Raw genomic sequence first — 15,099 nt, 5'->3', positions numbered from 1 at the left:
TCACATCCTCCTCCAACATCAACAAACAGGTGGAGACAGTGTCTGCTTACATCTCTTTCTGTGTGGACAGTAGTATCCCCTTCAAAAAAAAGTTACCATCTAGCCCAACAACACACCCATGGTAACCATAGCTCTTAAAACCAACCCGAACAAAAAAAAAAGAGAATTTTCTTAGCCTGTGGTGAGGCTTAAAAAAGAGAGAGGTTAACAAGGAGGTCAACCAACAGGGGTCAAGCAGGATTACAAAAACTACGGAGAATAGTCCTTTGCAACAGGGAATCTTTGTGCAGCCTGGCAGGGTGTCAAAAACATGGCAGCTTTGAGCTCTACTTCTCTTCCCAACGGCCACAACTGCTTCTTCAACAGATTTGAGAAGCATAACATCAATCAGATCAATTCAGCCATTTCCTCATTCAGAACTAAGGAATCTTTTCTGACTTTCCCAAACACAGCAGAGGTTGTGAAAACCAAAAAGGAAAGGACAAAAAGAAAATCAGCTACCAGACAACATCTGTGGGTGAACCCTGTGCTGAGCAACTGGCAGGGGTGTTTTACCATCTGTTCCAGAGCTCTCTGTCCAGCAGCACAGTACCTACGCATTGGAAACATTCCACAGTAATCCCCATTGAGAAAAAAGGCAAACCTGTGGTCCTGAATAATCTCTATCCTGTGGCTTTTACATCTCTGGCAATGAAGTTCATGGAGAGGATCATAAAGGTCGTCACAAAGCTAAACAATCCAATCATGGATGAGCTGCCAGCAGTGTTGATGAAGCAAAGATCTTCATCATGAACATCATTCATAAGCTTCTGGACATGCCCAACAGCACAGCCAGGCTCCTGTTTGCAAACTTCAACTCCATCCTCGCTGAGAAGCTTGTTAAGGAGCACACATGTACCTGAGAACAATCTTTGTGCATTCAGAGACAATGCCTCCTGAGAAAATTCAAATAATTTGGAACCGGCAGTGACATTCTGATGAGATTATCTTATGCTTTCATTGAAAATGTAAAAACTTTCTCGATTATCCGCTGGTTTCAGTCACTAACTGTACAAAACAGAAACATGTTACATAAAGTTCTGCTAAAGTTGTTTGAATTGAATTGAATACAATACATTGATAGTATCTAAAAGCTAGACTTCAAGTATACTAGCTCACTTTTCGTATGGATAAAGTTTAATTGTAGTACACTTAAATAGACTGCTTTTGCCAAGTAATGGCATGGGAGATATCAAAATGGACTAGAGTGATACCTTTGTAAGACATCAAATGTCACAAGAGTGTAAAGGTAAAATGACAGACCTTTGACATTTGCACAGAAGAGCAAACAGGAAAGCTTATTTATTTTGCAAAAACAATAATAACTCTTGGAACTCACTTTGGAAACAGTCACAAAGGAAAAACATCAGATTATGTTTTTCCAAACATTAAAAATAACTTTTCAACTGGTGTTTATCTTGTTTTTATTTTTTTTGCAATTCTGCACTAATTGTTCAGTAAACTTGAAAATAAAACCGGTTTTTATTATTTATTGTAACATATTCATCTTAAATCTTTTTATTTTTTGTAAAAGTAGCAGCCTATATACACTTATCTCTCATTTTAATTCAAAACTAGGTCGGCAGCTTTTACACCTGGATATAAAAAGAGGCTCTTTTTGAAAGGTGGATGGCGCTTTCCTCCTCGTGATAACCAATTTAGTGCAGCTCATTTCCTGTAACGTTATCCCCCCTAGTGGTTTGTTTGGATCCATCACTCGGTGATCCTCTGATCCTCCTAGTCAGTACAACTAATTGATAACAGAGTGGCGTGATAAAGCGACACACGATGGGGCCACTTACCAGATATTTATTGATTTCTGTTTATGACTGAACTTTCTGGGCCTATTTGATATTGAACTTTTTATTTTGCACTCTTTTTTAAAATTATCATTTTCATTGAAAATAGAGGAAGAACATTTTAATTGTGTACTAAAATAGATTAGAAAATGTTGCATTTGAAAACAACACAGTGCCTGATGGGAATGGTCCTAGACTGCATCATTCATAGAACTTCTCGTATGGACTTTTGTAAAATGTTTCTAGTTCTAGACATGTTTTTGAATTGTTAAATGAGAGCAGTGACAGGCGCTTCAATTAGAGAAAGTTGATTTTTCTTAATAAAATACATGTTTGAATGGAGGCTGATTACAAACCGGCCTGTGCGTCGTCTTACAGAATAGTTTAAAAGTGTTTTGTCGAAGTAAAATACTCCAAAATAGTGTCTGCTTTGAAATACTTGCGTCGAAAAACTGCTGGACCGGGTCTGGGCTCCACATCACAGTTGTAGCCTATAGGGGGCGACAGAGAGCCCCATTTCTGGGGGAAAAAAACATCTCACCTTCTTTCTTTAGTCCAAGTGTAGGAGCACGTTAGAGTGACCATGGAGTGCGTTTGCTGTCATGTAGTTCAGCGTTAATACGGCGTGAATAGTGGGCGAAGGGGGACTTGCGAGAGGACACAAAGGAGCCAGGCGCCAGCTATGGCCGCGCGGGAGGAAGCAGAGGTTCTCCACGGCAAAATAAGGCACCACGACGGGGCTGGAAGTGTAAACAGCTCGGAGGGCTTCAGGAACGGCTATGTGAAGAGCTGCGTCACCCCCCTGAAACAGGACCCCCAGAGGGGATTTTTGTTCAGCTTGTGCAGGTTTTGCAACGAGGACGTTTTCAATTCGAAATTGTTAAAGGTCTCAGCCCTGTACGTCGGCGCCTTTGTTGTTTTCGCGATTTCCTTTCTCCTTTCCAGGACCTTGCAAAGTGACTCGCTATGGGATTTGCGGACTTTTTTGTCGGGCTTCTCCCAGTCCATCAGTCCACTCTTCAGCCTAGGATGTGCTTTCTTCTTTCTAACATTTTACCTGAGGAGGAAAAAGAAGGAGAGCAGCAAATGTTGGCTGGTGTCGCTGCCAGCGTCCTGTTTCCTCGGAGATTTTCTGGTTTTGCGCTTTTTGCAGTGGGGAGAGGACCAGCACCAGATGCAAATGGTGGGCAGGTTGCTGTTCGTGTTGGGATGTGTGGGTCTGCTCACGCTGATCCCGACTCTGAAGCTCAAACACAGCGTCCTCATCCTGGTGTTCGCCAGCGTTGTATGGCTGGTGTCTTTCACAAGTTTGAGCGGTCTGCCCGCACTCCTCAGACCGCTCCTGGCGTGCTTCGCCGGGGTGTCGGGCTGCCTGTTGGGGCTCTGTTTTGACCGCTACTACCCGGCGAGGGACGCGCAAAGCGGGACTTCGAACGTGGAGGAGAAGGTCCCCGTCATCAGACCGAGGAGACGGTCCAGCTGCGTTTCCCTCGGAGAAACGTCGACCAGCTATTATGGCAGTTGTAAAATGCCCCGCAGACCTTCGTTGCCCTGCATATCTAGAGAGCAGGTAGGTCATCATGTCCCGCAGGAACACGACTGTCTCCGTGGGTTCTAAAATAGGCCCGCAGATGATCCACTGTGCTGGCCCCAAAGTCAGTGCACACACGTGCAAGAGCCCGAAGACAGCCCTGTCAACCCAAAGCGAACAGGGGAGCGTGCACGTCTAGCTGCTGGTTAATTATGCAAAAACTCCAGGAAGTAGTCGGTTCCATTGACCTGCAATCTGGAAGTTCGTTTAAAGAAATACATTTTTGTGTTAACAAAAGCTGCTCAAGCTACTTAAATGGACCACTTCAAAGTTGGACTATGGTACTAGCTTCAAAAGAATAATAACATATTATTTTATTCGTTTTTGTTTATTATCATTTCATTAAATAACCTTAGTAAATGGTCCTAATAAAAGAAAGTAAACTAATATGGATAAAAAAAGGAGCAAAAAATGCCTTAAATATATGCTTCAGTTGCCCCCAATATATTCGTATATAATAAAACGTATTAACATCTATAAAATGCAGGTCCTATAACATTCCAAGTACAATACAAGTTGAACACATGAGTTTCTATGAGTTGTTTTTAGACGTTTTCTAGATCATAATAATAGTTAGCCTCAAGTTTTACTCTATAAACAGTTAAAAATCCCTTTGATTGGTTGATAGGTTGTTTTTTTTTAAACAAAATTGACCTTTTTGTGTCATTTTGGTTTAGAAAAAACGTTGTTTAAATATACATAAACTTGTCGCTTATCTTAATAAACAGTATGTATACATTTTTGTTTAGAAAAATTGGAAAGGCGTAAACTTTAAAATGAAACAATTTGCATGATTGATATTTCTTAATGCCTTCCTTGATAACTGAAACAGTTTACGCATAGCTGTTTTATATATATATATATATATATATATATATATATATATATATATATATATATATATATATATATATTCTATCCTAAATTCCACAAAAGCATACAGAATATACAAAATTCTAAAAAAAAAGAATGGATAAAGCTTAACATTCTAAAGAGCTGCTGTGATATTTTCTTTTATCATCTGTTGATAGTAGTCATAAATTACGGTGCTGCTGTTTTGCAGTACTTCCAGTTATTATGCAACCGACTTTGAAGAAGAAGAAAAAAACATCTTGCTATTATGATGTGCCACTTTCTTCCACATTTTATGGGTCCTAGAGGATCATGGCTTCAGTAAAACGTGAGGCCCCGTCCACATCCTGTTCAGAAAACCAAACAAACAACAGCTAACCAGAGATGAGGCCTTTTCGCTTCCAAACAAATAATCAACAACACAAGAAAGGCAGTCTTCTTTTTCTGTGTGGCTAAACATAAACATTTGTGTCCAAGCAGGCTGCTTATGGTCATAAACCGAGGCGGACTCCAGCAGGTGATGCTCGGTTTAAAAAAAAAACACTCTTCTGCGTATCATTTGATACACTTTCTAAATAAAGGCTATCGTGTTGCATGCAATGTGTTGTGGACAAAAGCAGGCAGAATGCGTGCTGCTGCCTCCAGTTATGTTTAGATGAGGTGGACATTATTTTCTGCACTTCAAAAAAATAAAATAAAAAAACAGAAAGAAAGCGGTATTGTGACGCACGGCCAGCCATCAGGTCACTCGTATTGTGTTTTTTTTTTTCTGTCCTTCGAGGTTTGAGAGAGATGATAAAAATACTAGATGTCCATTTAGTCTGAATTGGGCTATTTCCAGCATTTGTTGTTCACCTCATTGTTTTGCATGTTATTTGGAGATTAGCCGTTATATTGTATTAGTTTTAAAACACGCCACAGAAATCAAAATCTGGGGGTGAAAATGATAGGCGCTTTGCGTTTGACCACCACTTTACTGTAGTTTTTTCTGTCAAACAACACATTCCAGGAGCTGTAGATGCAGAGATCACCTGGGATGTCTTTCAGAGAAGCAAGCCAAACTGTACGTAGAGGCTGTTTTTAACCTTCATTTATCTTTGTGACGAAGGCTGAGTTCCACCAAAGTAGTTTAGACCACTGCAGGGCCAGAGCTAGTTTCCATTGTGTTTGTGGGTTGGTATTTACAGCACACTTGACTCCAGAAGTCCTACATGTCATTGTTGTCTGCAGAAAGTCGAAACAGTATGTTTCTTGTTTTTTTTTGTTTTTTAAACAAAAAACTGGTAAAAGTTAGCAATCAGGGCCTTTTTTTTATCACAACTTGTATTATGATCTTTAAATGGTTTCTAAGTTACTTTTTCCTGACGAGCACATCTCATAGTTTCATGATGTGATTGATTTTACCTTGCTGGAAAAATATCAGCAGAATTTAAACACATTTTATACAATAATTCTTGATGTATTAGTGATTTTAGGTTATTTACTAGACTTTGGCTATTTGATACAGCTGCAATATCAGGTAGTGCTATAAAGACAGTTTCCAACAAAAAGTTGTAGCTGCTTAACGTTCGTGTTAGTTCCTTTCTCAGAGGAACAGTTGGGTTTTGTGTCACAGAAAGGCCAGAGAAAGAAAACAGTGAAATGAGTTACTCGGGGTTCACTGGTAATGCCACACATGGTCTTCATCTTCTCAGACATTTCATACACAAAGAAGCCCCCCCCCCCCTTTCTCTCTTTTTTTTTAATACGTTAAATTTTAAAGCTGTAAACTTGCAGAAAAACAGGGAGCCACATCTGCACATTCACATCCTTCATGCAGTTTCAACATAATATTGACACAAGTGTAAAAACAGGACAAACGCAAATCGCTCAATGTAGATACCTTGACAATAAGTCTTTGCAAACACAAAAAAGTTCTATTTACCATCATAATGTCAGACGTTAACCTTAATTTATAAAAGATTATTACGTTTTTATTTGAGGAGCTAAAGCAGCAATAGTTTGGTACTGGTCTAGTAACCAAACCAGATCGCTTTGGCTCAGTACAAATCAGAGTAATTTAAGATGGAGTAGATTCAGCTTTCCGTGTTATTTATTGTTACAAAATTTGTCAAATGAACTTTTTTTTTCTCTCACAACTCTGAACAGTACAATCAAGAACAAAGTATTTTGTTAGTATTCTGGTACCATGGCTGTAGCCTACCTGTATGGGATGGGTTTGGCACTGTTTGATGAGATTTGCACGATGTTCATTTTTTGTTTTCACCTCATCATAAACGTGTCCTAATACTCTCCAAACAGCAGCTTCAATTACTGCAGTTTGAACAGAATCAATACAGCAGGATTTAGAACAGAATCTTAAGCAAATAATAATAAAAAAAAGAAATGTATTTTTTTTTAAAAGTTCTAAATTAGCATTTGTATTTTTTGTATAAAAACTTTAAAACTGTAATAGATGGATGAAGTAGTTGGAAAATGTTGCTGAAAGAACAAAAACAAAACAAAGTTTCATTAGACTTTTTCCCAAGTGATGTAATGATTTGTGGAGCTGACACAAGAGCTTGTTGCAAATGGACATTTGTACCCATTTATGGCTGACCGCGAGAGAGGACATGCAGGTTTACGCTGTTGTTTGCCATGACACACTCTGACTTGAGGTTCACAAAAACACATGTAGCACTGGAAACCTTAAAAATTCTCAAAAAAAAGAAATGACAAGAGTGCATGGTTTAAATATCTCAATGAAGGATTTTTTTGGTCTTACGACTCCAGGGTTGGTTTAATCAGAATTGAGTTTTTTCTATATCATAGAGTTGAGAGATTTGTTGTCAACTTGGACTTGTTTGTCCGAGTCACTCCCTAAAGAAATCATGACCTATGGATTGTTGCTATACTTAATTTTTCTTTAGGTTAGCTACTTTGAGGCTTGCAAGAACGCCATCATTTTTTGTTGTTGCTATCTTTATCATATATGATAAATTTCTTTCCATTTAGACATACAACAGGCATGAAAAATGGTAAACGGGCCCAAGGCGCTTTACAGTCACAGTGCCATTCACCCATTCACACACACATTCACACCATTCTCATTTGTACAAAGTGAGATAAAGTCTGAAGAATTGAAAGTTTTTATGTCGTATTAAACAAACTTGGGTTTTCAAAAAATTTGCAAGTTTACAGGAGCAAGTATTGGTCTTGCATGTGGTTATTAAGAAAAAACAAATCAAAGAATATCAAGCAAAAAGTTGCACCAGAAAATTATTTCAGGTTGTTTCCTCCTGTTTTGTACTTTTTGCGTCATGTACTGACATTTCTACCGATGCTACTCGTGTGTGATAACCGGACTGTGAACAAAATGCACCTCGTTGGTAGTTTGGACCAGAGTCATTTAGTTTGTTTGCTTGCTCATTTTGGGACCATCCAGGTCTGCAGATCTGTTTTATGTTCTTGTTCTTGTCAGACTTGTTTGCAAAGTGATTGGTTCATATTTCTCGGTCTGACGCACTGGTTTTTATAGTCCTGAGCAGTTTTGGTTTAGAAAAGCAGCAGGATGTTCATTCGGATGTTGACTCGTCCCATTTTGTTTTTGCAAATTGATCTGCGTCAGTCAAAATTTGCATCATTCCAAACACATTGATATTTGCTGTATGTTGAGGAACTTGGGAAGAATTTCTGTTTTGTTGCTTCTACAGAGCTGTCTTTTGCAAAACAAATTTGTACCTTGTTGTCTGTTGTAGTCCAGCAGTGCAACGACAGCACTTCTTTGTAATAAGAACTGGGAAATGCCTCCAAGTAGGTCTTTTTCTATATTTTTCATTAAATCTTTTGGAACACTAAATGAAAATGAAGCTCAATTACAAAAAAGTTAAATCTGATTTAAAAAAAAAGCGTTTATTTCTGTAAAACTATCTAACTATATAAAGGTTATGTTCTCCACCATTGATGAACTTCATATTTAAAAACAAATCCACAATTATCACCTGTTCTCTTGGTAAATAAGGAGAGCAGAAAAGTAAATCAGTGTTTTAGTGACTGAAGGACTTTCATTAAATGTCGGATTTATTTCATACTGTTGCGTTGCGTGGGGACGGTCTGTACTTGCTGGATGAGCTGCACGTGTCAGCCTAAGAAAAGTAAACCCTTCACAGTCACTGCCGTCTTCGACCCATTGTGAGAAATGCATTCTGGGAAGCCTGGAAAGTTTCATTTGGGTCGTTCCAGTTCAGCTTCTGGTTGGTTTGTGCTCTCAGCGTCGTGCTGCCACAGTAACTTCAAGCCCTCCTCTCAAGCAAAACGTTGTGGATCGACTGCAACGGATCCTGCTCACCGTGTGCTGGATGTACACTAGTACCTGGATTCATCTTACACACACTCACAGCAGATTTTTTTATTAGTCTCATATTTTGAGACGCACAATAGAATCATTAGTTAAGATTTTTATGTCACCACTTCTTTCTTTCATTTATATGCTTTACTCGTAGCGCAGCCGGTTTAGCTCGTGCTGGTTTGCAACGCCTGCCGTCCGTGAAACCAGGGTTCGACTCCAGGCTGCTCCCTGTTCCCTTCTCTACCTCTGTGCCAGTTCCAAGCCCGGTTTGAGAAGGTTGCGTCAGGAAGGGCATCCGGCATAAAACATTGCCAAATCTACCATGCGACTCGTTCGCCGTGGCGACCCCTGATGGGAGAAGCCGAAAGTGGAAGAAGACTCGTAGCTTTGAAAAGTGGGAAAAATATTGGCATAATTTAGTAAAGGGAAGAAATGCCTATCATTCATAAAAAAAAACCTCTTCAGCCTAGTATTCTTTTATCAAATAATAATAACATTTTTCAAAACAAGACACTTTTTTGTATTTTGTTCCTTTACATCTCAGAGCTCCACTTTCTGGCTGAAACCTCGGAGGCCACACTAGCTGAGGAATCATGAATCAGGCTCCTTTTTATTTTAGTTTTTTCTCATTTCTTTTTAGGTTACTCTTGACGGGGGCAGGCAGGGGTACATAAGACACTTTACTAACCTTCCCCCTTCAGACAAGAACAGAGAGAGTGCGGAGAGAAAGGTTGGAGAGGCAGCGGTGAAAACGCAGCTCGCAGCTGTCACGTTAGCTCTCTGTTAAGCCATGTGGAATGATATAACATTGACGTCACAACCCAGTGACGTACCACAGGGTGATTGCAAAGAAGAGAGGAAAAAAAAAATTACAGGGCTTATTAATTTGCCTGGTAGAATAAAACGTCTGCCTCCAGCGTGGATGAGACGGGCTGAAAAAAGCAGCTTTCGAAATATAGAAAGCTCCTGAAAGGTGGAAAAAGATGCTGGGGAGAATCCGATTTCAGGTTGGATTCTAAAAGTCAAACAAACCTTAATGGTTTAGATCATAGATGAAACTTTGTCCTGAACGCTCGTTTTGATTTTCTGCAGCATTTTGAGGTTTTCCAGGGGTGTGCATGTGCCACTTATGTAAGGTTAAATCCTCTGTCATCAGTTAGATGGTAGGCTCAAGACCCAAGTCATTATCAAATAGCTGATTTTTAAAACGATCAGTTTATATATTTTAAAGAATTAGTACGTAATTTGTATCGGCCTAAATTTAAAAGTGTAACATGTTTGGAATGATTGACTGTCCAACACAAAGAAGAAATGTTTTTATGTCTTTGCTTAATTTTCCAGTATGTTTATATTTTATTTTTGTGTTTTAAAAATAAAATCCTAGTTTTAACAATAAAATGTGAAAAGAATAAATAGAAATCTTGTTGGTGGGTGCTGGAGGCCTCGATCAGTGTGTCATGGACTGCTTTTGGATTTTAGATTATGTTTTAATTGTTTTTTATGCAATAAGAATTGTGAGAAAAATGTAGCTGTTCCAGATATCTTTAACAATTTTTAATGAGTAAAAATATTTTATTTCTAACCAGTTCTTTAATTGTAATTCAAAAGAGTTGAGCTTCAGAAAATAAATATAGTGTGTGTGAGTGTTCAATATTTTAACGAACCTTAAATCTGGACTTTTGCTTTTAATCATTTTTTTTCTAGGAAATAAAATAGATAGCAGGCACTTCCTTCCTGATGTCTGCGGGTGAGGTTTTCAAAGTAAAACAGAAAGATCTGCTGGTGTTTATGCTGACAGTCCTAATGATGTGTGCGTTCCGGGAAATGTGACCTAAGCGGCGCTTCGCTCCAGCAGGGTCCCGTATGAACCTCAGTAAATTGTCAGCTTGAGTAACAATTTCAAGACCAAAGATGTCCTAAATTATCTCCTTGCCAGTGATCACTGACGTCAGGAATGTAAATTAAGCCACTAGATGGTTAAAAGGTGTTTTTTTATTTATGTATTTTTATTCTCGGGGTGTTAATAGTTTTCCTGACAGCGTCATACTTTTTTTTGTGTGCGTCAACTATCACAGGCAGTGCTTTTTAATTTTTCATGGCAGCTTCGGGTGGGGTGGGGGGTGAGGGGGTGGGTACCAGGAGAAAGGGTTAAGTTGAGCGCGGTTCTGTGGCTGCAGAGTGAAACAGGATGCAGCGACTGCATTGTCAGCCTGCTGTTGTGAGTGCAAACAGATGAGGAAATGCTGAAGCGGGTACTCCAAAACTCGGGTCGCCCTGGAAACGTTTTGCGTCATAATCTCCAGCAATTAGCTTGCAGCCCTTTAGTTCTCATGATAGGTCTGCCCGAGACTAGCCTAATGAAGCCTGTGTCTTAAGAGCGACCATCAGAAGGATAGTTCAGGAAATATTAGTGGATGCATTTTGATGACCAAAACAAGCCAGCAGATTTGCATCATTTGAGGATGTTTTTTATTGAATTTCTTCACACAGGGGAACAGGCTGCTCCTTTTTGTTTGTTTGCTTCTTTAGGCTTTGATGTGATGATCACTGCTTTTGTTAAGCTTTTTATGTGGCTGATTTTAATTTTTGGAATTTTTTCTGTTCAGGCTTGACAGATTTTGGAGTCAAAAAGATCCATTTAGGGCTGCAAAATAAGTGGCAAAGCTTCCAGGTTATTGTTAGAAAACTTGATAGTTTACATTTTTATTTTATTTTTGTTTCTCTCTATTAAAAAAACCCACAAACAATTATTTTTCAGTGAAAGGTTTCCAAACGCTGAAATACATCAGGTGGTGTAGCTTGGGAGTTTAGGATGAGGTCTTTGATCCTCTCTTGGGTGTTTGCTCGGTCCAGCAACAGGGAAAGAGAAGTTGACCGAAAAGGGGGAGGCGGGGGAGGCGGGCTAGGCTTAGATTTGACTGCTATGACATAGGTGGTGGGAGCTCCTGGTTAAATTGCTTCTGTGGGACTTTAAGCAGAGAAAAGTAGAGGTGCGGGATGTAGTAAATTGAACTTGTTTTTAAATAACTAAATGCCACAGCTTTTATTGACTGTTAATAGTTTCCAGAAAACTTTATTGAGCTGAGAGTATCCCCAGCCTAATCATTTTAGGCCGTTCTTAGTTGCACAGAATGATTATTTAAAAATGTTACCCCCCCCTCCAAAAAAAATACAAGCAAAACAAAAGCATTTAAAAGAACATTTTACATTTTACTTTCATTTTTCTCTCTGGAGCATCTGTAATTTTCTCTGCGGCTGTTTCTCATTCTCCCTGGATTTCTCTCTGTCTTTCTCTGTGCGTCTCTTTTAAAAACGGTGTCAGCACTGCTGCTTTTACACCAAAAGGCTGTTGCTAAGTGACGGTTGACGTCAGCCGCAGCTACAGAGGAGGGCTTGTGTGTGTGTGTGTGTGTGTAGCAGCTGAGGGCAGATCCCACTGAAAAGGGCAAAACTGTGAAGCACTATTAGTCACTCCGCCGAAACACCCCGACTTCAGCCGGCGTCATCCTCGTTTGCAACTCATTCAGACTGACTTAAGGACATTTCTCAAAATTAATTTGGGGCATTTTAGACAGGATTTTTCTGTCTTTTCCTTGTAGAAAGTCCCTCCCCCCCCTCAATCCCCACCCTCTTTCTTCACTTTTTCTGTAGTCTCTTCCCGTCTGCCCCTGTATTTGCCCTCCCCCAGCTAAGGTGCACTAAAATGTCAAATCAGAGAAGTTTTATCATAGCTGAAGCGTTACCTCTTTTTCTTTTAGTGATCTTGATTGGCCTTATATCAGTTTTTGTGTAAAGGGACTCCAGCGTTTACGCGATCGGCCCTGCCCCCCCCCATACTCTCCCATGACGGCATGTGCACAAAACATAGAACCTATCCCTACTTCCAGCATACTTTCAACTGTCCACCACAACTAAGTTGTTAATTTCCTCCAGAGCTGCAGGTCGATTAGTTTGTGTGACAGTTAAACATGGCTTCTTTGCTTTTTCCTGAGATCATTTCCATAGCTAATACATTTGTGGCAATAATGCAGTAGTTTAAAAATTCCCATATGTGTACAGTTTCTCTGATTTGTCATCAGAAGCCGCCTGACCTTGTTTGGCCTTACCTATCTGAGCCCTGAATTGAGGGATCAGCTGGATCAACAGCCAACTCGACGCCGCACGTTGACAGCAGGCGCCCTGGCGTGGGGTATTAGGCACTGGATGCTTGACTGCAGACAGCAGTAGCTGGCTCAGATCAGGGCAGGATTAAAGATGCAGTATGTTTGTCATAAGCTGCACAAAAAATATTCAAACAGAAAGTTTTGTGTTAGTGCTGCAGAGTGATTGGATGCGGGAGCTCAGCTGAGTGGACAAAACCTCTAAAAAAAGTACAGCAAATTAGACATTTTTTTAAAAAGGATACAAAGAGTTATTACTGTGGTTCTGGCTTGTGTTTACTTTGTATTTTTTCTCAAGCAGCAGGTTAAAAAACCGTGTTAGAAAGAGAACCAATATAAAACTGCTGTTTCTTTTCTATACAAAACATTATTTTTACTCTAATTTCAAGGGCTGATCGTTTGTTTTGATAATGCAAACTTTAGATTGTCTTCACAGATATGACAATAGAAAAAACATTTTATATATTATATAGTTTGAAAACAATTGCTAGAAGTAAAATTGAGTAGGAGAAGCGTGCCGCGTTTCTGTTTGTTTGCAAAGTAGCTGCTGCTCTATAGAGCTTTTCACTGGTTGGTTGCGGTCTGGGTTCCATGCTTCATGAAAATAACGCATTAGAATATTTAAAGTTATGTGTGTGGAGGCTTGAAGAAATTAGTCGTCTTTAAAAAAATTAAAAGAATACATATAAGAAATGCCTACTAATTCTGACTAAAGAAATCAGCTTTAATGTTTTTGTTCCCTGCTGCATCCACAGAGGGTGTAGGAAGTGCTTACTAAATACTCAAGTTTATACTTGAATGTATTTATTATGGATTCATGCTACTAGTATGCTCCTAGATAGGATACTTAGGAAAGTGTAGTTGAAGGCCCCACTCACTATGATGTTTACTTTTTAAGCAGGAAACCGTTTTAACTCACGACATTGTTGCAAGATGCCTGCTGTAAAAGTAATAGATTACTTATTTTTAAAAGGGAGAGAAGTTTACTAGGATCTTTTTCTTCCTTGTTTTATAATTTAGCGCATTTCGTGTTTTTTAATCCATTGTGCACACACACATAAATATATATATATATATATATATATAGGTTTGCAACTTTAATATTTCTTTTCTTTGTAGCATAAAAAATGACTTATTTTTAGGATATTAATTGTGATTGTGACACAAAATATTAATCTGTGATAGACTGTCCTGCATTTATTCCTGTCTTTGGCTGCTTCTGCCTGTTTTCCCTCTTTTCTTTAAAGTTGAGGCATCTTTTTTTCGCCCCGTCTTTTTTTTTTTGTGTGTCTTTAACAGCGGGTGCCCTTGTTAAGCGCTAAGAGAGTACAGGCTGCACTACAGCACTATAGCAGGACAGTCACATTGTCCCACTTCATCATCAGTCTGTTAAACGCCATTGAGCCCACAATGAGAAACGCTGAAATACCTCACCCTCATACTAAGCCAAAGGGGACTCCTATCATATTCTCAGATGTTTCAACGAAATAGATTTGGTTGCTGGCTGCGTCACTGGAGGATTCAGCCTCTTGTCTTCATAAAGTGTTGTTAATGGTGTCAAAACGTGGATCTCAGTTTAGCGGAAGAGTTCAGCTGATTACTTTTAGGGTGTATTTACAAAATAGCACATTGTTTTACGTGTGTAGCAGCAAGCATCAGCAGATAGTGAGTAATCTCTTCAATTTTTTAAAAACTTTATTTGTCTCTTGGATACATATCTGCTACTGACATTTTTTTTGCGGTCAGATTTGTATACTTTTGACTTGTTAACATAAAATGCTTCAAAATCTATGACTTGAAAAGGTTTTGACACCAGCTTGTGTTGTGCTCATTTGTTGTAATCCTCTTTAAGAGAAGCTTTAATGTTGAAAGCTTGACTGTAGCGTATTTTTTTAAACTCAAAAAGCAGACAATAATGCAACCCCTTTTTGTCAAGGAAACACTTTAATATGAAGTTTTATTTTGATAGTTTTCTTTTGCAGTTTAATTTTTGTTTTCCTTGTCAGCAGCATTTCTAGCTTCTGGCTCCTTTAGCTTTCCCTTATTTCGCAAAACCACACAAACACCCCTGTGTTAAGGGTCAGCCAGTAAGTATTAGAAAATGAGGTTGGGGCAGCAGATGAGAAGTGATTGATGATTTTTACATATTGCAAAAAGTACAAGGTTGACAGATGTGGACAGACTTCAGCACAGCCCATTCTGTTGAACTCTGCTAGTTAACAGTGCTGGGCTCCTTCTTCGTCACTTTAGCTTTACCGGCAGCCTCGAGAACGTGATATGTTAAGGAAAAAGGAGAAACAGCCGACAGCCAGCTCTGGTCACTTGTTTGTA

General features: G+C 39.1%; 1 protein-coding gene across 1 annotated transcript in view; it reads left to right on the top strand.

The window, feature by feature from the left end:
• The first annotated feature begins 2,193 nt into the window (after positions 1-2,193).
• Positions 2,194-15,099, top strand: part of pde3b (phosphodiesterase 3B) — a 42,024-nt gene continuing 29,118 nt past the window's right edge. Inside the window, exon 1 of the mRNA XM_011489431.3 lies at positions 2,194-3,408. Within this exon, the coding sequence (XP_011487733.1) occupies positions 2,521-3,408 (888 nt within the window). The 5' untranslated portion in view covers positions 2,194-2,520. The remainder of the gene's footprint in view (positions 3,409-15,099) is intronic.

This window comes from Oryzias latipes, chromosome 3 (assembly GCF_002234675.1).
Source record: "Oryzias latipes chromosome 3, ASM223467v1".
NCBI lineage: Eukaryota > Metazoa > Chordata > Actinopteri > Beloniformes > Adrianichthyidae > Oryzias > Oryzias latipes.
Note: the sequence above shows the minus strand (reverse complement) of the source record. Positions and strands in the feature narration are given on the sequence as shown.